The sequence below is a fragment of the Mytilus californianus genome, unplaced genomic scaffold (genome assembly GCF_021869535.1).
Source record: "Mytilus californianus isolate M0D057914Y unplaced genomic scaffold, xbMytCali1.0.p SCAF_1, whole genome shotgun sequence".
NCBI classification, from domain to species: domain Eukaryota; kingdom Metazoa; phylum Mollusca; class Bivalvia; order Mytilida; family Mytilidae; genus Mytilus; species Mytilus californianus.
In genome coordinates, this window is record NW_026262581.1 from 114,197,241 (window position 1) to 114,221,025 (window position 23,785).

At 31.0% G+C, this 23,785-nt stretch overlaps 2 protein-coding genes across 2 annotated transcripts in view; one reads left to right on the plus strand and one right to left on the minus strand.

The window, feature by feature from the left end:
- The window catches only part of LOC127738780 (phospholipid-transporting ATPase ABCA1-like), a 42,948-nt gene extending 35,692 nt beyond the window's left edge, over window positions 1-7,256 (plus strand). The window contains exons 35-40 of the mRNA XM_052250156.1: window positions 108-242; window positions 985-1,088; window positions 1,540-1,632; window positions 2,833-3,073; window positions 3,775-3,847; window positions 6,388-7,256. Of these exons, the coding sequence (XP_052106116.1) occupies window positions 108-242; window positions 985-1,088; window positions 1,540-1,632; window positions 2,833-3,073; window positions 3,775-3,847; window positions 6,388-6,497 (756 nt within the window). The 3' untranslated portion in view covers window positions 6,498-7,256. The remainder of the gene's footprint in view (window positions 1-107; window positions 243-984; window positions 1,089-1,539; window positions 1,633-2,832; window positions 3,074-3,774; window positions 3,848-6,387) is intronic.
- Window positions 7,257-12,872: 5,616 nt separating this feature from the next.
- The window catches only part of LOC127731128 (pumilio homolog 3-like), a 28,643-nt gene continuing 17,730 nt past the window's right edge, over window positions 12,873-23,785 (minus strand). Inside the window, exons 12-18 of the mRNA XM_052240018.1 lie at window positions 21,057-21,155; window positions 20,237-20,371; window positions 17,308-17,450; window positions 16,445-16,590; window positions 15,625-15,786; window positions 14,664-14,754; window positions 12,873-13,896 (exon numbers count right to left, since the gene is read on the minus strand). Of these exons, the coding sequence (XP_052095978.1) occupies window positions 13,749-13,896; window positions 14,664-14,754; window positions 15,625-15,786; window positions 16,445-16,590; window positions 17,308-17,450; window positions 20,237-20,371; window positions 21,057-21,155 (924 nt within the window). The 3' untranslated portion in view covers window positions 12,873-13,748. The remainder of the gene's footprint in view (window positions 13,897-14,663; window positions 14,755-15,624; window positions 15,787-16,444; window positions 16,591-17,307; window positions 17,451-20,236; window positions 20,372-21,056; window positions 21,156-23,785) is intronic.

The following is a 23,785-nucleotide window of genomic DNA, read 5'->3' on the forward strand; positions in this document are numbered from 1 at the left end:
TTATCTTGGACTGAAACTTTTTGTCATACATGTACATTATTTTTGTCTTTTTTCAGTTTACTAATTGACTTGTGTAAGCAATTTTAGGATAAATTATTTTGTTTTAGGTAGCTGACTGGGGTATAAAGAAGCTTGGTTTGGTACAATATGCAGACAAACTATGTGGATGTTATTCTGGTGGTAATAAAAGAAAGTTATCAACAGCCATGGCTCTTATAGCCAACCCATCTCTGATATTTTTGGTGAGTTATGAAACAACCAATTAATTTAGGGGTTAAATTTTCTTCCCTGATATGAACAGTTTTTCTCTTGAAACAAAAGTCACATTATTGAAAATCCTGACACTTAGTTAAACTTTTATGTTCTGAAATTCTAAACTGTTTTTAATTGGGAGAAAATTGCTGAGTATGGTCAATATTATTATTTTTTTAAGCTATGATATAAAAATAAGGAGTTGTGGTATGATTGCCAATGAGATAACTCTCCACCAGAGACCAAATGACGTAGACGTTAGTAAATATAGATCACCCATGTAAGATCATTTAGTCTGGCAACAATTTTTTTACAAGAAACTGTTCCTCATCTTAATGATTTTTCCTGTAGTACATATTGTAGTTGTAAAAAAAGCAGTTGAGAGAAAAAAAATATTGGAGTAATTTCACATATGCATGTATGTAACATGTTTTTGCATAAATTTGGGATGAAATTAGCTAAAACTAGACCCCAGATATACTTCACTAATTACAAAAAAACTATCTTACAGGTATAAAACACATGTCACTTTAAATATGTATAATATAGTACATAATTATGCATTAGAATTGAGCACAGAATTTAATTTTAAATTTGATTTCAATTTTTAACTGCTATTCATTTAATTTATTTGAACTTAAGGATGTCAAACAATCAATGATAAATATCACAAACAATAATGATACTAGGTTAATAATTAATCATTTATTTTAAAATTTCTTTCCATTTCAGGATGAACCCACTACAGGAATGGACCCTAAAGCTAGAAGATTTTTATGGACCTGTATAAATAACATTGTAAAAGAAGGCAGATCTGTAGTTCTTACTTCTCATAGGTAATATCTTGATTTCATGAATTGATGTATCGATGGGATGGACAAACACAAGACAGCACCATGATTAATTTGGAAGTAAACAAACAAAATAAATTAACAATGTTTTCGTTCACTGTTATTTGTCTTAACAGTCTTTTGAAGGCCTTCAGCGGGAAGTTTGGTTAAGAAATTAAACCTTGCAGCAATAAGAATACCCCTGGTGTAGGCTTAAGCATCTCTTTCGTGAAAGATTGTGCTTTTGCTGTATCATGAATATCATAATTATAAATAAGACAGTGGGTTTTTAATATTATGTTAAAAAATAATGAATTGTGGAAAATAAAAATCATTTCTTAGATGGTAACTTCACTTTGTCACATCTGATGTACCCCTTTTTTACACTACTTATATTTAAACAACAACAAAAAATTGCTGTACTAATTGAATTGTTTATGACTGATGTATATTACAGTATGGAGGAATGTGAAGCTCTGTGTGATAGATTATCTATAATGGTTAATGGAAGATTTAGATGTCTTGGTAGTACACAACATCTCAAAAACAGGTCAGTTTTCTTCATCTAATTACAAAAATAGGTCAGTAAATATCATCTTCAGCATAATTACAAAAATAGGTCAGTAGATATAAAATCTCATTGAATGTACATGTCGCTAAAATCTCATGGAATGTACATGTCGCTAAAATCTCATGGAATGTACATGTAACTAAAATCTCACAGAAAGTACATATAACAAGATTGTCATGGAATGTACATGTGACTAAAATCTCATGGAATGTACATGCAACTAAAATCTCATGGAATGTACATGTAACTAAAATCTCATGGAATGTACATGTAACTAAAATCTCATGGAATGTTCATGTCACTAAAATCTCATGGAATGTACATGTAACTAAAACCTCACAGAAAGTACATATAACCAGATTGTCACGGAATGTACATGTAACTTAATGGAAGATTTAGATGTCTTGGTAGTACACAACATCTCAAAAACAGGTCAGTTTTCTTCATCTAATTACAAAAATAGGTCAGTAAATATCATCTTCAGCATAATTACAAAAATAGGTCAGTAGATATATTCGTCAGCATAATAACACTTCATCTTGACAAAATCTCAAGAGAAGTACATATAACCAGATTGTCACGGAATGTACATGTCACTAAAATCTCATGGAATGTACATGTAACTAAAATCTCACAGAAAGTACATATAACCAGATTGTCACTGAATGTACATGTAACTAAAATCTCATGGAATGTACATGTAACTAAAATCTCATGGAATGTACATGTCACTAAAATCTCATGGAATGTACATGTAACTAAAATATCATGGAATGTACATGTAACCAGAATTTCATTGAAAGTACATGAAAACCAAAGATTCATAGGATTTACATGTAACCAAAATCTCAAAGGCTGTACATGTAACAAAACCTTTTGAAAAACTAGAAAATAACCAATAGATCTAAGTTAAAGTAAGGTTAAAATGGACATTTAAATGTATAGGATACAGAAATCACTTTTAACCACAACTTTCCCTAAAAGGAGGCATTACCATGTTAAATTATATAATAAACAATTACTCCATAATCTGAATTTCTCTTCTCTCATTAATTAAAGTGAGTGGTCATCAAATTGACATTTCCGGTTGTAACCGAGGAATGTATCAAATAAAGGAAGACAAAGTTCATTTTTCATAGAACAATTGATTATTATAATTCATTGTTTTCTTTTTTACAGATTTGGTGATGGATATACTTTACTATTGAGAATATCAGGAGAGGATCCAGATCTTACATCAGTAGAAAACTTCATAACAAAAACTTTCTCTAGCGCTATACTGAAGGAATCTCATTATAATATGTTACAATATCAACTTAAATCAGAGATTAAATTGTCATATGTGTTTGGACAGATAGAGTCTGCTAGACAACTACTAGATATAGAAGACTATTCTGTTTCTCAGACTACACTTGATCAGGTATTTAATCTTGTTTTATCATATTTTTCTTACCAGTCTGCCAAAACCTCTAGAATTTGTTTTATTGTGGCATTTTTCCAAAAGAAGATTAATTTTGATAACAACAGTAATTTGAATATAATGTAAAGGAGATGTGCGGTATATGTCAATGAGACAGGAACCCAACTTCTAAAAAAGTATCAGAAATCTAGTGGTCAAAAACACTACTATTTCATCAATTTTCATGATCTGACCACATGAACATATGTGAATTGAATACAAGTAGAACTTTATTTATGAAATATTGTCTGAACTATCTACTTGATTCTATATCAATCAAAGAAATAACATGTATTTTCATGAATCTGCTATTCCTAAGTTATTCCCATTGATTGTACCAAATTTTAGACTTTTTCCCATCATATACATGTATGTCATTTGTTAAAAATGAGTACATCCATGTGCATGGACACATTCTTTTTTCATTTTCTTATTTTTATTGCAAATTAACAACTGACAATTGAAAAAAAAACAGAAATATCTGAAACAACTTAGGAAATTCTATCTGTATATAGCTTGGTTAAATTTATATATGTTTGAACAATACACACAGCATACAGACGATGCACAAAAGACTGACAAATTTTCATGGTAAAAAGAAGCACTGCAGCTATGTATAAAAGAATTTTCAATTGTCACAGAATATTGTTATGTATTTTCAGGTTTTTATAAATTTTGCCAAAATCCAGACAGATTTATATGATGAAGAGGTTGAATCAGAAAAGAATGGGAAAGGTAATTTTCTGATATTTTTATTCTCATATTAAGAATTGGCACTGTATGATAAAAAGTATTAAATTTGAAGAAAAAAAATGTATAGAAATCAAGAAATTTATGTAATGTCTTATATTAAACGAGACTACAACTCACCACGAACATGACAAGACCTTCAACAAATGGTCATTAATGCTCATTTAAAAGTCTCTAACTTCCCTTGTAAAGGACTAATTTCAAGGAGAAGAACAATCTGATTTAAGCAATTTACTGTACAAGTGAAAACATTAATAGGTTACTGTGAAAGTACTTTTATTCGTGGGGTACAAATTTTTGTTCTTTTCGTGGATGGCTTTATTCAGGAATTTAAGTGTCCAACGAAATATAACAACTGTTGTTCAAATCAAGACATGGAAAGATCCCAATGTAGGTTTGACTACATGGATAAGGGTATATAATCTAGAGAATATACGAATATCAGCAAACGCACTATGAACTATATATTCAGACAAGATTTTACCTATTTAATCTTTAATAAAACCTAAACTGTACGACTTTTAACCTTTTTATTCTCATGAAAAATTAGTTTTGATCGATGAAAGTCAGACTTCCGGTGATGATATGCAATGATGAAGTGTTCATTTTAGCTCCTCATAATTCTCATACGAAAAAAAAAAATAATAATTTCGTATTGGGCTTGTTTTTTTTATTTCATAAGAATTAATTCTCAATTCAAAGTGCATTTGTAGCATTTTTTTTTAAGTAACCATTTTCTTTAAGTGACATGTTTATGGCCCAATTAACATCTTTGATGATTGTTAATCCGTGGATCATTCGATCATGGGTTACTTAGTGTCATCACTTCTGATTACACGTGTGCAACAATTAAAATGTTTACTTTTCATTTCCTTCAATCAAGACAATTTGTAAGCATAGATGAATCAGCTTATTCCCGAAAGCAATTATTTTATCAAAAAGTTGATGAATGTTGTCAGTAATGAAAGACGAACAAGTAAGTGAAAATGAACACCTTATGTTTGTAATGTCCAACAAATCATTATTAAGAACATATGATTATTTTCAAGAATCATCGTTACTGATGGCCCCAAATTCTTCATTCAACTTTTTTCAAAAAACTAAAACCCATGAATTTAAGAACCCACGAACATGCAACTTTTGCTCAATCCACGAAAAATTGATGCCCATGAATAAAGTACTTTCACAGTATTTAAAATCACAAATAGTAGACCACATATTCCTGTGAATAAAAGGTTTGTAGGGTAGGTGTCAATGAGACATCAACCCAACAACCAAAATAAATAAAAGACATCTAGAGGGAAACATACAATCTTCAACAATAGACAAGTTTCTGTACAATACGTCAAGCTCTTAATTGTCTCAAGTTTATATATGTTGAGAAAAAATTAACCAGAAACAATCAAAGATCTGCCAACAACACCCAACTCTCAAAATAATGAAAAAACAAGTACTGTGAAAGTACTTTAATTCGTGGGTATCAATTTTCATGGATTGAGCATTAGATACATGTTCGTGGATTTTAGTTTTCTGAAGAAAAAACAAATTGAGTGAAGCGAAGCCATCAAAAACGAAGATTATTTATAATAACCATGTGTCATGTATGTTGTTTTATAATGATATGTGGACATTGCCAAAAAAAGGTGTCAATTTTTACTAACTTGTTCAACATTCTCAACAAATTTGAAATAAAATAATTGCTTTTGGAAATAAGCTGATTCATCTATGCTTAGAAATTGTCTCGATTGAAGTAATTGTATATTTCGTTGGACATTCAAATTCGTGGATAAAGTCATCCACGAAAACCACGAAAAATTGGTTCCCCACGAATAAAAGTACTTTCACAGTATCGTATGACAACTACTGACAGGGTTGATGACTTAGGATAGACTCATTTAGATGTGTATGTGTTTAATAATTTATTTTGTGAGTACTTACTCTTTACTAATACCTTGCACAGTGGATTATTGTGAATTAAAATGCATTAACATACATTAATTAGTAATAAGCTACAAAAGTAGGATCAACATGTAACATTACTGAAAACTAATATTGCCGAAAGCACTTGTGCTACAGCACCTCAATGATACTAGATTGAAAGCTACAATATCTCCTTCACCAGGACAGTAGTCAAATTACCTCCTTTGGCTTCAGTGTGACTACATGAACATTTGGAGAAACCCCATTTATAAAAGATTGATTGTTACTAGTTGATTCTTTACACAATCTCATAATATATTGTGGCTGGCTATGTGAAAGATCATCAACATAATAACAAAGTTACAGCACATTGACTTCGAGTGTATAGGTAAAAGTAGTATCTTTGGTTATTAGCTTGCTTGCTAGCTGAACCATGAAATCATTATTAGCTAAGGTACAACCTTCATTTGACCTACACACTCAAATCATTGTGCTGTAACAGGATCAAATAAATAAGTTTAGTTTACATGTAAAAGGAGCAAACATTTTGTGTGTATAAAGTGTAGTGCTTCCAAAAGTTATATTTAAAACTATGTCTGTTGTAGAAAAAGAGATGATAGAACTTCGAACAGTGAGCATCAATAGTGCAGAAGTTAAGACAGGGCCTAATGGACATCTTACTCTTAAAATGCCAGAAAGTACAACAAAATTGTAAAATGGAGTCCGTAGCCTAATGCTGGACTGAAAACCTGGAAATGCTTATATCTGTTAGCCTTGCTTGATTGAAAACCTGGACATTTTTAAGCTTTGTAGCTATGCTGGATTGAAAGCCTGGTAATTCTTATAGCTGTCTAACCTTGCTGGATAGAAAACCTGAAAAACCTTATAGCTTGAACTCTATGAAGTAATAGAAGTGTAAGAGAACAATAAATGTACTGTTGTAGGGAAAGGAATATTGTATATTCAAAAGGGGCCGTGAAATGTTTATGTATAACTTTTAAAGAAGGAGTCTGAAATATTTTAATCAGGAAAATTAAACCAGATGTTTCCCTTTTCTTGGTACTTGATTTTAAAATATTGTGAATATCGATACCAAATTTCATGGATAGCAACAAATTACCAACTTTATAAGTATTCAATGAAATATATGGTTTTCAATTTCATTTAAAAGATACATATTAAAACAGGAAATAAACTACTATCAAAATAAATACTTTTTTTAAACCACAAATATTGCTATCCAAGAATACATTCTTAACAACTGCTTATTAATTGAAATCATGTGCGCTAGTTTTATAAGTTTATATAGTTTTACAAAGGTTAGTTATTTTATTGAGACTAAATAGATTTGATTTTTTAAGTGCTATATATTTTCTTGTATGACAAAGTTATACAAGTTTCACTCCTCTGTATTTACACTATTATTTTATGAATATGCATTTTTATGAATATGCATTTTTATGAAATTTATATGTTTATGAAATAAATTGTTTATTTATAATAACATTTTGTAGTCTTTTGTCATATGTAATTGTTCAGGCTGCTTAAGAAATTTTAACGATCTGTCTCCAAAGTCAATCCTTCTAAGCATAGTCCATTTACTAGCCTTTGTTCCTAGTTGTGTTTTGAGCTTTGTGTTGATCTGATGAATCCAGCCTTTTTCAGCTGATTTTAACAGTTGTTTTATGATGTGCTGTTAAACCACTGTTGTAGGTTAGGGTGATGGTTTTGCACTCCCAAAAATGTTTAACCCCACCACATTCTGTGCCAGTCCCTAGTCAGGAGCCTGTAAATTAATGGTTGTCATGTTCGTTTTTTGTTTATTGTTTTGAACATAAATCAGGCTGTTGGGTTATCTCATTTGAATTGTTTTACATTTTTTAGGCTTTATATAGCTTAATGTTCAGTATTGGTTCTGCCCATTGTTGAAGGCCATACTGTGACCTGTAGTGGCTTACATCTACATTATTATACCCCGCTTTAAAAAAGTGGGGGTATACTGTTTTACCTCTGTCTGCCCGTCCGTCCGTCCATCTGTCCATCCGTCAGTCCCATGAATATTTTTTGTCGCATCTTTCTCAGGAACTACATCATAAGGATTTCTGAAATTTGGTTTCAGGGTTTATATAAGTCAGCTATATCGTGTGAAGCATTTTCAGATTCATCACTCAACAACTTCCTGTTTAAGAACACTTACATATTTTTACACTATTAAAATTATCCAGTTGCAGCGGGGGTATCATCAGTGAGCAGTAGCTTGCAGTTTCACTTGTTTAGTCTTTGGTGGATACTTGTCTTATTGGCAATCATACTATCAATACAGCTGACTAGAGTTTTTGCCCTTCACTGTAAATTTTTCTGCCAGTAGTTTAAATATTGACATGTTGCTTAATATAGAAGTATTTGCAATGTATAAATTCTCAAAATAATTTGCAAAGATTACACATTGACAAAGCCCTCAAGTACTGATATCCTCCTACTCCTTGTGATAGGCTATTGCTATGAAAGTACTTTTATTTCTGAATACATAATTTTGTGGTTTTTTGAAAAGCCCTTTTCATGGCTTGTTTAAAGCAAGCAGCAATATTCAGAAATCATTAGAAGGACTGGTGATGGCCAAGTATAATTTCTTAAAACAATGGTAGAAAATAAAAAATAAGTATTAGTTTGCACAGTTGACTACACTGGTGTATGCCCCATTCCTGAAAATCACATGGATAGATGAATTTGAAGTAATATGAGTGAATTTGTTAGTTGTACATAACTGTTCTGTGTCTCTTAAGATACATAAAAGACTCCTGGCATGTGATATAAATTATTTATTCTTACATACCATATAACTTAATTGGAAAATTACCAAAAATTTAACAACTGGTAATTTGATGGCAAATTAGGGGAAGTATTCAGAAATATTCTCAACTGCACACCTTCAGTAGTTATCTACAAACTTCAAAATATAAAGATTCCCTTCCAATAACTACATATGCACATCTTCAGTATACGTTAAACTGATTTACAAAATAAAAAGGTTCTACCTTTCAAACTATTAAGAGCAGTCAACAGACAAACCATATACATTTTCATGTAAAATAAACTGTTGACACAGAGACATGTCTCGCCTGTCGACATAAAATTCAGAAAAAGACAATCTGATGGACACCAACATGGTTTATTAATTCAGTCGCTGGACCATTATCTAGTGGGCAGGGCCTCAAAATAGTCGTCAAACTAATATGAACTGATAGTAATGCAACTTTATATTAAATATCAATGATCTATCACAAGTAGTTCCTATCAAACTAACTTAAGCAAAAAACTTAACAATTGTTGACGCCTTTGCCGCAGCCATCGCAAGAAAAGCAATCCCTATGTCTTGCTTTCCGCGACTTTCATCGCAGGTGAGACAAAAACATAAATGTATGTTATATATATGGACAAACTGATGGATGGAAGAAGGGATTGAAAGGGGGAAATTAATATGCTCTGGCTTTTCATATACAAATATATATTGTGAAATATATATAAAATTTAATAGGGTTCCGCTGAACCCAGTGTCTCGCCTACTTTTGCTGTTGTCTATGTTTTCAGTGTGATAGGGGAATGCACATAATAGATTTACAGTTAATGAAATAAAACATTTGAAATGTATGAAAAAAGTTATGCTTGTAAAAAATGAATACAGTATGCAATCAAATCTATAGATTTATAAAAGAGTTGAAACATAAATTTATTGACCGAACAAATGATAAAGAAGATAATTTTTACATTGCTTGATGATTTATCCCTTAATTCATCAATAAAAATGCATGTAAATAGAAGATGCAATTATAAAATTATAAAAAAAATGAACTGGATTTTTTTTTACAAAATCTACTTCTGGATACTATCTATGATCATAAACAAGCTTCTGTCCAAGTTTGTTTAAAATCCAGGATAGTTTAAGAAAGTTATTAAGATTTAAAAAACTTTAACCACAGAGTGAATATTTGGGAAAAAAATTATTGAAAATTTTCCTCTAGATACTATCTTTTGATTGTAAGAAGCTTCTGTCCAAGTTTGGTAAAAATCCAGGATGGTTTATGAATCTAATAAATGTTTTAAAAACTTTAACTGCAGACTGTATGTAATGTAAAAAGTCCATTTATTAGTAATATACAAAAAAACAGGAAATAAAATTTCACAAAATTTCCTTCTTGATATTAGCTTTTGATCATGAACAAGCTTCTGTCCAAGTTTGGTACAAATCCAGGATAGTTTATGAAAGTTATTGAAATTTTGAAAGCTTTAACCACAGAGTGAATGTAATGTTAATTGGCAGAAAAACTAAGTCCATTTATAAGTAAAATACGGATAAACAGGATTTTTTTTTACAAAATTTACTTGTGAATACTATTTTATGATCATAAACAAGCTTCTGTCCAAGTTTGGTAGAAATCCAGGATAGTTTAAGAAAGTTATTAAAATTTGAAAAACTTTAACCACAGAGTGAATATTTGTGGACGCCGCCACCGACGGAATGTAGGATCACTATGTCTCGCTTTTGCGACGAAAGTCGCAGGCTTGACAATGAAGGAAAATTGGGAGTAGACTACAATAAGACAGCAACTAAGCAAATGAAATAAAAAGATAAATGACAAATGAATGTCTTAAAATAGACTAATAATATGGTTGTCGTAACCGACTGAAGATCCAGCAATAACCAATTCCTTAAGGTCAAGGAACAGTAAATGGGCTATGCCACAGACAGTTTGTGCTAATTTTTTATCATTTAACATCATTAAAATGGAAATTTATGTATCTTCAATAAATTATAATTTTTTAAGAAAAAATTATGGATTTGATGATTTTAAGACAAATTTATGAACGTTTTTCACCAATTTTATGTGCTTTCTATACAGTTGTCCATTTAATTTGAAAGAATTCATTTAGTAATATTTCAGAAAATAAAAGAGATAAATGCAATATTTTTTTTATTTCAATTTTCAGTTATACTTCCAACAAGCTTAAGTTGTATGCAAAATTTTACCAAAATCTGTATTCAAACCGAGTTCATTTACTGAACCTTGACCTTCACACTGAAATTGTCTAACCTATTTAAAAATTTGTAAGGGTTCTGCGGAACCCAGTGTGTGTCTCGCCTACTTTTGCTGTTAGTCGCAGGCTCAACAAAAATAGGGAAAAAATTATTAAAAATTTTCCTCTAGATACTATCTTTTGATTGTAAGAAGTTCTGTTCAAGTTTGGTAAAAATCCAAGAAGGTTTATGAATCTAATAAATGTTTTAAAAACTTTAACTGCAGACTGTACGTAATGTTAACTGGAATAAAACTAAGTTCATTTATAAGTAATATACGGAAAAACAGGAAATAAATTTTTACAAAAATTTCCTTCTAGATACTAGCTTTTGATCATAAACAAGCTTCTGTCCAAGTTTGGTACAAATCCAGGATAGTTTATGAAAGTTATTAAAATTTTGAAAGCTTTAACCAGAGTGAATGTAATGTTAACTGGCAGAAAAACTAAGTCCATTTATAAGTAAAATACGGATAAACAGGATTTTTTTTTTAACAAAATTTACTTTTGAATACTATCTTATGATCACAAACAAGCTTCTGTCCAAATTTGGTACAAATCTAGGATAGTTTAAGAAAGTTATTAAAATTTGAAAAACTTTAACCACAGAGTGAATGTAATGTTAACTGGCAGAAAAACTAAGTCCATTTATGAGTAAAATACAGATAAACAGGATTTTTTTTTTGACAAAATTTACTTCTGGATACTATCTTATGATCATAAACAAGCTTCTGTCCAAGTTTGGTTGAAATGCAGGATAGTTTAAGAAAGTTATTAAAATTTGAATAACTTTAACCACAGAGTGAATATTTGTGGACGCCGCCGCCGACGCAGACTGAATGTAGGATCACTTTGTCTCGCTTTTGCGACAAAAGTCGCAGGCTCAACAAAAATGTAACCTTACATGTTATTTTTTTGCTCTTGAATATCCTTTTTTCCTAATAATAAACATTTATCACAGAGATATGTCTCGCCTTTTTGTAATTTTGATAATGCAAATGTTGAAATTAAAATAGCAATACTTTAACATGTAAGTTATGCAAATATTCAAAGTCGATGAACCATGACTGAAGGTACATGGCTAAACAGTCTCCATGGAATGAGATGTGCCAATGCTAATAAAACTGCATACCAAATACCATTGACTTATTATAAGTCTTCCCTTTAAACAAACCTAAACACAAACATTAACTTGTAAACTATGTAAAAGTTTCAAAGTCAATGAACCATGATCAGGGGTGGGGCTATATAATCTCCATGGAAAAGATACTTGCAAATGCCAATAAATTTGCATACCAAATATCATTGACTTAACATTAGCAGTTCATCTTAAACTGATCTAATCATAAACTAATACATGTAAACTAAGCAAAAGTTTCAAAGTAAATAGACCATGACTGAGGGGGCTGGGCCAAATATTCTCCATTGAAATGAGATGTGCTATTGCTTATACAACTGAACACCAATTAACATTGGGCTACCACTAATGGTTCCCCTTGAACTGACCTAATCACAAACTTAATACATGTTAACATAGCAAAATTTTCAAAGTCTGTAGACCATGACTAAGGGGGCGGAGCCAAATAATCTCCATGGAAATGAGATATGCCAATGCTTATACAACTGCATACCAAATATCATTTACCTACCACTAGTGGTTCCCAATAAACTGACCTAATCACAAACTAATACATGTAAACTCTGAAAAATTTCAAAGTCAATAGACCTTGACTGAGGGGGCGGGGCCAAATAATCTCCATGGTAATGAGATGTGCCAATGCTAATACAACTGCATACCAAATATCATTGACCTACCACTAGTGGTTCACCATGAACTAGACCTAATCACAAACTAATACATTGTTGACGCCGCCGTCGACGCCGGAAACAGCATACCTATGTCTCGCTTTTTGACTCCGTCAAGGCGAGACAAAAAGCAGCAGGTAACAGTAAATGTTGCTAAATGAGTCAGGTAAACTGATAGAAATGGATGTAGATATATAAAACAACAAACTACTTTTTTACAACAAAAACAATTTTATTACTCAGAATAATAATTTACATCACTTCTCAATGTCTGTACATAAAACAAGTGCATTTTCCAAATAAAAAGTCAGTCTAAAATTCTTTCTGTATACAAAAACCTTTTGCATGATTGTACACAACTAAAAAAGTATAACAAAGGTACTTTGCATTTAAAATTTCTAAAAGTACTTATCATTATGTTCTTAAGCTTCATTTTCAACATTATTTAAATTCTCCATCTTCAGTATTTTTCAAACGTAAGCCAATATACAGTTGTGATTTTTATCGAAGAAAACTGATATGAATTCAATTAATGCCCTCTTTCCTACAGCTCACAAACAAATAAATTCTGGCAATAATCAAACTACACAGCATTCAGGACATGGATAACTTTGTACAAATATAAAACTCATTACATAACTGTATTACAAATATTGCACTCATTCTTGGCTCACAACACAGACAAGAATAAAATAAAATACCTTGCACTGCATATACATGTTCAGTGAAACCTCTCATTCCATATCAGTTTTTGTTTAGGTTCATAAAGTATTAATTGCAATACCCAAAACTCGATGCACAATTTTATCCCTGTCATACATTTACAGAAGTACTTTTTACAAGTAACCTGTGCAATAAGTTAAAATTTCAAATCACAAAAATGAATGTTGATTCAATTTATTTGTAAGCTATTTATAAATATAACACTATCAGTTTATGTTTTTTATGAATTTTGTTGGAATATCAGTTTCTCATAAAAGCTATTACCTATATTTCAAGTTGGCAATATCTTTTTAGTTTTCAACATAAGCCTCAGGCTTTAATATAGGGGTTTATTAATCTTGTATCATACATGTAATGAGATTTTTTACAACTTGAACTCTCCATTGACAGCGTCTAACTTTTGCATAAGGACTTGTGCGCCTTTGAATGTCATTTTTTTCAAAGCATTTCGTACACCAATTAACTGTGCCGTGACTAGGTCTGTAACTTCTGGATGATCCAACTCCAATAAACTGTAAGATAAATATACAAGGTAAAATGTTCCTTCCTTTACTAATATATTAACAAAGTTTGTCTGTCATGTTGTGTTGAAGGTGTAAAAAGCTTCCCTGTGATGAGGTGTATTTTTATCAACAGCATATAATTCTTGAGATAATTTCTCCTATGTGTGCTACTTTACTTTTTTACTTTTGGCAAGTATGTTTATTAACATTATTTTGCAGTCCACCCAAGTTATCTATTCATATGTTATTTCCTGCAAAGTTATCTGACATATATCTTGATGTGCCCTGTGGTTGTCTAAATGTTTGTATTATATCTGTATTCAAAGGTGAGATTGTTAGGCTTTTAATGACAGTATTCGTTAAGATTTCATTATAAGATATAATACAGAACCTCAGGTGTGATCTTCAATGCAGATGAAGTGTGATTGATACACGATATCCTTTTTTTTTTCTATTATACAACCGAAAACTTGAATATCATATTGGGTACATCAATAAATTTTCAGATGATAATTCAAATTTTTAATCCAACACACTGTTAAAATGAATCTATATTATAGATAAAATTCTGTATAACACATTGATTAATTTATTTTATCTGTATCCAAGTTGTAATTTCTAAGTAATGAAAATATTATGTTAATTAAAAGATGAGACCTCATTGTAGATATAAGCATATCAAAGCATTGTAAACACCATTGATAATCAAGCAGTTGCTTACATCCAAATGTCTCATTAGCAATCATACCACATCTTCTTATACACATTATACTTACAATGCTAATGTAAAACATCCTCTGTTACAAGCTGCCCAAGATTTCAAACATCCATCTGGTAATGTCTGTAATAATATCTGGGAAAACAGCACTGCAAAATACACATCAGTCATTGTTTACAATATGCAATACACTAGGTGTATAAATAAATACAATAGCAACTAGGTGGAACTGTTTAAGTGGACTAAAATAAATTTTTACAGTACAGCCTTCAACAAGAGGGAAGGGAATCTGATATCTTTAACCATTTATCTTATGTTGGGTGGGGCATGACCTCCCAAAACCAATGGTAAAATCTTAGTTGCATTGAAAAAGGTCTTGAGAACATATATGGTTTTGAGGTGAACATATAAAAAATCAATTATTTGACCAAAATGGTCAGAGCATGGTCAGAGGTCATCTTCCATGGTAAGTGACACATCTTCTTGGGGTGCTGTTAAATATCAAAAGCTATGTCTCAACATGAAAATGTTAAAAAAATCTACAATTTGACCTTGAGGTCAAAGGTCAAGATCACTTTACAGGCTATAATGGTGATACATCTTCATTCTTAATATAAGTCAATGTAAAAAGATAAAACAATGTTTTGGCCCTAATAAGTTTGTACGAGAACCAGAAGAAGATATAGTGCTTAAACTAAAAGATTCCCTTTGTCGAAGGGGAGACACAATAGAATAAAAACACATGGGGATTATTGGATTTCGTAATATGAAATTTTTGGAAAAAGTAACCATTATATCAGTAAGTAATTTGTACTACTTTCCCTAAAAAAATTCACAAGGGAGTCATATCTATTATGAACAATTGATATGGAATTTAATACCTGTAATAATTTTCCCCTTTTTTTGCCAATGAGCCCAGTAATTACTGAACACAGTTTTTCTCTTGTTGGGTAACGTTAGATTTTTGCTAAAAACTGAACATAAGGGTTAGTAGTATATAACAGGAAACCATTGTGTACCTGATTTTCCATCTTGGATCCTCTCTTTGTCAGACTGTATTAACTTCTTTAGAGCCATGTGACCAGCACTATGTTCTACAATATGCATGTTTTGTAAACTTCCAGCCACAAATGGTTCAGATGCTATCTTAGCTATTGCTGTCATAGCTTCTGTTGGATCTCCTGTAACAAGGCAAAAGAACCACATAAAAGTTTCTTTAAATTCTATGCTATCCTTAATGTATGGAACTATAGTTTTTGTTATAATTTTTAATAACTATTACGTAAAATGTGAAAAAAGTAACCTTGAAAACTGAACTCATAATATAGATAACTCATATATTATAATATTTTTTAAGTGAGAAAAAAATAAATGACATACTACCACAAAATATTGACCAATGAAAGTCAATCATGGTAAGGCTGTGGTAACCAAAAAGATGCTTGTCAGTGTTAGTTATGTATTAAAGAAGGTTAAAATCGTGGAATAATCAAGGTTTCTTAGAAATGGAGCCAGTCACTGGTATAAATGTAGGATTAATTGACAAATGTATCTTGTATTTACAAGTTTAAAATTACAAACCTTGTCTACATTCATTACAGGGCATATACACATTACTTAATATCAACAAGAATTGATTGTACGATATAAGTTTTGAAGGAGACAAATACATATATAGCAACAAAAGCTTGGAGGCATTACAGAAATGATTGAATGGAAAAGCACAATTTAAATAATGTGAAGTTCATAAAGCAAGTGAAAAAAAACAATAATACAGCAATTTCCATCCCCAATCTTTTGGATTAAGAAAGTTAGTATGGTAACAAAATAAAACCTTACCCAAAGAATGTGTAATGATGGCTGATAAAAACAGCAATGAAGTATTGTCCATTACAAGTTCTCTAGTATAATCCACTATGTACTTTAATAATGGTTCTGATACAAATTCTAACAGTTCTCTGTGACGTATTGATTTCTGTTTTTTGCTGAAATGCATTAACTACCATTAATACTTTGAACTGAAGTGAAAGAATAATGTATATGACAAGAAGAATCTGTGTGATTTTCATCTGTTATTTTATGAAGTACTGGAGTTTTTCTTCAGGTCCAATGGTTTAAGTCAGTACTTCAGTAGACATGATTTATAACAAACCTTTCTAAAATTGTCTGTTTAAAAATTTAGAAATTATAAAGAAACTAAGGTTTCAACTCCCTCAGGCAAAGTTGACCTTAGATGGATTTGGCTATTGTTTAGGTCCTTTTTGGTTATATAGCTCTTCAACTGTTTCGGCACTTATACATCCTTGGCTTTCAAAAATGGTTTTGAGCATTCCTGATGAAGGTAAATCCAGAAAAGCTCTTCAGAAGCATAAAATTTATAGCGTGTTGTTTTCATTTTTTAACAATACAACTTATCAACTGCTTATATATTGAAACAATGTGTGGTTGTTCCCTTTATACTGCAATTCTTACAAGTATCCACTAAAATGCAATTTTTTCTTGATCCATGAAAAAAACTGAATCTGCAGTGTTTGATGTTTGAGATGTACTAGGTTCTTATTTTTCATATCCAAATTTGTATGAAGGTAATTCTGAAATAATCATTCTAAATCTGTATTTTTTGTATCTGTTTATGCAACAAGATAAAAACAAATAAGAAGACTGACACAATCACTGGCTGGACAATCAGAAATTAACATTACCTAGTTGTACTGAGATCAGCCTCTTGTAAGATCTTAACAACATCTGGGTGGAAAAAATGTGGATCTCTTGGACATAGTAAATACAACAGCACTTTCTTTCCATATTGATTCTTAGCTAGTTGAGGCACATTCTTAATAACATCCTAAAATGAAAAGTGACCTTTTCAATAATTTATCTAACATATGTTGTATAATATCTTGATTTCTTTAAAAAAAAAAATGTGGTTCAATGCAAACCTTTGACAAAATAAACAGTCAATTTAAAGATTTAACTCATTCAACCTCAAGAGATTTCTGGAAAATCAGGCAGTGTTCTCCTCAGGCCCTTAAAGGACCGCGGGCCCGTGATGTATAATTTTTTACCGTGGTGGTATCGTTCTTACCGCGATGTATAATTTTTCTCTGTGGTGCTAAAATTTTCAGTTTAAAAGTCGTAAATCGGTAAAGTTTTAAACGACTTGTTAAATCTTTTCCGTGCAGTATAAAATTCCAGGTGTAATTTGACCAGTTCAAACCAGTTCAACACAGATTGTTTACACCACGTGATCGATTTACCTTATGAGGTTAACCTTGTTGATTGGATTTAATCGATGTAATTCACACTTGTAACATGATTCTTTTGTGTTTTAATTAAGAGTTCATAACTTTATGATCACAGATAACTATTTTATGGCTTCACTCACCACCCAAGCACTGACCTGTGACAAGTCGGCAAATACTTTGTACACAAACAGTGTCTTGACCCGTCTTGTACATCATAAAGGTGGCTCATTACGTATAATTGACAATTATACATTTCTCAATTCTTATATTATAGTATTATATGTCTCTGATTAAACCATGGCCAATTAATAATTATCTTTAATTGTGACATAGTTATTGCATGATAGTCGGGTTTCAAACTGTAGTATCTGTCTGTACATATCACATGACCAAGTTAGTTCACGTAGAATATTCAAGTACAATTAATTGCAATCTATTCTATTTTATAAATAAAATGCATGACTGTACCTTCAAACTGGATATCTATATCCATAATAAATGAATAACAGAAGTAATCTTGCAAATTTTATCCATAAGCACATGTTAAATCTATTTATATCTACTTCCTGTCATTTAGGCGGGAAAATAGGGAGACTTAGTTCTTGACATTGAATATGGTTACTTATAGATCTGTAGACCAAAGATAAATTTATAGATTTAGGAATTCTTTTTAAATGGTTCATGACAAATAAAGATTTAGATTTCAGTGCAGTATTAAGTCTGTATCTATGTTTGATTATCACAAAAGACAAGAAAGGTTAATATTTACATGAAAGCTATGGCAAAATGTTCTAAAATTTATGAAAAATTTCTTTTTATTAAAATCTAAAGATAGAAACTGGTTCAAATAATAAAACAATATTTGCAATTGTTCTTGTCAATTTTATATCTTCTTATGACAGGAATCCTTTCACATACAACAACTTTCTTTCTAGAAACTAGAAAGTTTTTTTAATTGAACATTTTTGTTCTCTTTTGAATGATATTTTATTTTTATTGATTTTGGATTTTATAAAAGATTTAATTACTTTAAATTCAGATGAATATTTTATTATGAATCATAATTTATTTATTTTTAAAAAATATTAAAGTATGAAATATTTCCCCAAGCTGTCCACACGCGTTACCCTGGTGCTATCCAAAAATCCTGGGGAGAACACTGCTTATGCAAATAATATGCAAATTAGTAGACTCTTGATGCTGTAACTGATGCTGATCTAATAAACTATGTATTGAGATATGGGGGCGGATGGCATGGGGGGAGGTGGTATATTTTCTGGTAGGTTTGAACCCACTCCTACTGAAAAATGGTCATTTTCAGTCTATTTTTCGATAAGACCTTGAGAGGTGAACATTGTCTAAACTGTGTTTCTTTGTCACTCAAGTATTACCTTACAGTTACAGCAGTATATCCATACTGACTGGAAGTAAATGTGACTTGAGAATCTTGCTGGGGAATTATTATTGGCTAGCCAAGTATGCCTAAATGTCCGTTTTTTACCGATTTCTGACAAAACGGTGACCTAGATTTTACAGACCAGATTTCTTTTGGCCATATTATACCTCCATGTGTTCCTGTACCATCTATGTATGTATTAATGATAATAGTTGATACCTACAGCCCATACCAGTAACGTAGTGGCCATACAAAGACTCCCACCCCCACCTGATTTTGGCTACTTTTCACGTTTTTCCGATTTTGAACTCTAAAAAGGCCATTAAAGTTGCCATATTTTCATAATCACACATCTGAGAAGAGTTTATGGACCATGAATTGCATGGTTGAAGTCCCTGCTGTAAAGACAGTTGAGCTGGGGCAGTTCTAAAAAAGAATGGAGGGTCATACAGGCCATCAAAGACTACAGGCGGGATTGGGGTCGAAGGGGTTCAAGTACATTAGCAAATGATCAAAATTTCTCCCAAATTTTAAATTTTCTTTCTAAATATAGGGATACATCCACCTCATTTGAACTCTGGTGGATAGTTGTCTCAATTGCAATCATAACACATCTCCTTATTTTTAAAGACTCTAAAATTCTCTTGCTTTTGCATGAATAACAATAAGATTGAAAATTAATGATTTGGCAAAAGCAACAGGATGAATATCATAACACAAGCATTCTTATTCTTGATACCAATATCAAATAGCAGCATGTATACAGTTATTGCATTAATCTTACATTTTTATTGGCTAAGAAAGATTATTTTTAATAAGCGCATAAGTAAAATTCTGAATATAGAGTCTTCTGATAATACTGTGAACATTTTGAGAGTTTTCATATTTTTCTCTCTCCTTAACTACTTACAAGATGAAGTTAAATGTATGCACAAATTTATTTTTCTGAGAAAAAGAACACATATTCAAAAGTTTAAAAGAAAATCTTACATCAAGAATAGCTTTCTGTACTAGTTTTGTGTCATCAACACCATCAAACATGGCTAACATCACTAAGTGTCCATATTCTTCACAACAGATCTTCATCACATGGGTCTTTAAACTTTTAATCATTATTTTTCTGTCCTGAAATGTCAATATAACAAAATGTAGTGTAAAGACACTTTAATTTTTCTATATGTTTTGGATTTATAAGAAATATTGGTTTTATATATGTTACAGAATTACGTGGTTTAATAAAAAACCAGCAACATCACAAATTCACAAAACTTTGCTGGTTAGATAATTTTCTTCAAGACTAAAGTTGATGAAAAGGTAGACTGTAGGCTTTTGTAGGGAACTTGCCACTTGTAAAAGTGACTTTGTAAGACTATTTGGAAATAGAAATAGACAAAAACTGGAACTGTTACAAATTTTGAGATATTATTTTGTTTTATACCAAATTTTGACACTTTTACATGCAATTATGTGGTCATTTATTTGTGAACAAAACCAGAGTGTCTAAGAAAAATCACTGACCTTCAACAGGTTACAGACAAATAAAAATACATATCAGATTGTGAACCCTATCTTTTAGCAAGCCCCAATCTTCAGTAGGATAGCACAAAATTGTAGTGATTTAAGTAATGTCAGTTAACTAACCTAAACATTGTGGATACTTTTTCTTCTTTATCAATTTTCCAGTCCTTTTTGCATTTAACATACACATAAGGGGAGCTGTATAAAGAAATCTCTATTCTCAACTTTTAAAAAAGTCTGTCTTGAATTTATGAATGGAACCAATCCCTGCTAAACAAGAACAAACACTCACCTTAGCATTACCATACCAAAAGCAATACATAGCAACTCGTGATCCATCTCTTGTATGTATCATATGCATTAAAGATTCTCTTAAGGCTTCAATCATGTCCTACAGAAACCAAACATAAATTAAAATCATTCCATCATAATGTTTTTTAAAAGTTAATTGTATAAATCTGAGAAAGTCTAACTTTTAACATACATGGGAAAATTTACATGCATGTATTGAATATACAGTATCTTCATAAATTATCTACAAAACTGTCCACATGAAGAATTTAAAAGATATGAATGAAAAAATATGTTTCAGGTCTTTTTTGGTACTCTAATGAACATAATTAAGGGCAGAAACATTTTTTTTCCATCGCCTGTAAAACCACAGCACATTAATAATTCAAGAATGCATACTCCTCGTCATAAGCGATGACCTAAACCTTCTTGAATAGCTTAGGTCAGCACTTGTAAATAGGAAATTAATTATTTTTAAATAACATTGATTTCATTGCAATATTCGAATTCAACTCTTTTAATTTTTCTGACTCCTTTTTTCATGCTTTTTATTTATCAATTATTAGAATTAATACCCTTTAAAAGTATTGTATGTAAATCAGTAGGTATTTATATTTAAAGTTGATGAGGCATGGAAGAAGCAATTATTATTTATTGAACTAGTTGAAGTGACTTTCAAATGTTTAATGTTATTGATTACACTTGTCAAAATCAATCAATAACTTACGTCCCATATTACAGTGAAAAAGTTGAACCATTTAAGTTGAATCAAAACCATAGGTATTTTATGGCTCTAGTAACTAAGGATATTTTTCAACAAAAGACATTAATTTTTAGAAAATAAATGAATTAACATTTTTAGTGTATGTTATAAATTCTTAGATTGGATTTAAAACATAATTTATTTGAGTCCATGCAATATATGGATGTTTTTTTTAATTTGAGGGATCTGCCTCCAAAATATCTTTTTATCCTGTCCAATATCTTCGTATGAAAATGGAATCTTACAAGTGGGAAATCTTATCTATGAACCATTTTTACTTGAAAAGTGTATAGGCAACTGTTCACATTTAATAATAAAATGCTTCGCTGGGCGCAGCTTGATACGACCGCAGAGGTCGAACCCTGAACAGTTGGGGCAAGTATGGACACAACATTCAAGCTTGATACAGCTCTGAATTTGGATTGTGATTAAATATTTGACACAGCATAGGTTTCTGACACAGAAAGAATGTGGTCTAAGAACTTCAATTTTTTTAATTTACCTATTATGGTCCAATGTCCAAAATCAAAATACATGGTTAGATTCAGCATATCAAAGAACCCCATATATTCAATTTTTGTTGAAATCGAACAAAGTTTAATTTTGGACCCCAACTTGGACAAACTTGAAAACTGGTCCCATAATCAAAAATCTAAACACATGTTTAGATTCAGCATATCAAAGTACCCCAAGAATTCAATTTTTGTTAAAATCAAACTAAGTTTAATTTTGGACCCTTTGGACCTTAATGTAGACCAATTTAAAAAACGGGACCCAAAATTAAAAATCTAAAAACACGGTTAGATTTGGCATTTCAAAGAACCCCAATAATTAAATTTTTGATGAAATCAAACAAAGTTTAATTTAGGACCCTTTTGACCTCAATATGAAACAATTTGATAGCGGGCCCACAAATAAAAAATCTAAATACATGGTAAGATTCAGCATATCAAAGAACCCCATATATTCAATTTTTGTTGAAATCAAACAAAGTTTAATTTTGGACCCCAATTTGGACCAACTTGAAAACTGGGCCAAAAATCTAAAATCTAAATACATGTTTAGATTCAGCATATCAAAGAACCCCATATATTCAATTTTTGTTGAAATCAAACAAAGTTTAATTTTGGACCCCAACTTGGACCAACTTGAAAACTGGGCCCATAATCAAAAATCTAAACACATGTTTAGATTCAGCATATCAAAGAACCCCAAGAATTCAATTTTTGTTAAAATCAAACTAAGTTTAATTTTGGACCCTTTGGACCTTAATGTAGACCAATTTAAAAACGGGACCCAAAATTAAAAATCTAAATACACGGTTGGATTTGGCATATCAAAGAACCCCAATAATTCAATTTTTGATGAAATCAAACGAAGTTTAATTTTGGACCCTTTTGACCTCAATATGAACCAATTTGATAGCGGGTCCACAAATAAAAAATCTAAATACATGGTTAGATTCAGCATATCAAAGAACCCCAAGAATTCAATTTTTGATGAAATCAAACAAAGTTTAATTTTGGACCCTTTTGACCTCAATGTGGACAAAGTTGATAACGGGGCCCAAAAATCAAAAATCTAAATACATGGTTAGATTCAGCATATCAAAGAACCCCATATATTCAATTTTTGTTGAAATCAAACAAAGTTTAATTTTGGACCCCGATTTGGACCAACTTGAAAACTGGGCCCATAATCAAAAATCTAAATACATGTTTAGATTCAGCATATCAAAGAACCCTAAAAATTCAATTTTTGTTAAAATCAAACTAAGTTTAATTTTGGACCCTTTTGACCTTAATGTAGACCAATTTGAAAACGGAACCAAAAATTAAGAATCTAAATACACGGTTAGATTCGGCATATCAAAGAACCCCAATAATTCAATTTTTGATGAAATCAAACAAAGTTAAATTTTGGACCCTTTGGACCTCAATGTGGACCAATTTAAAAACGGGGCCCAA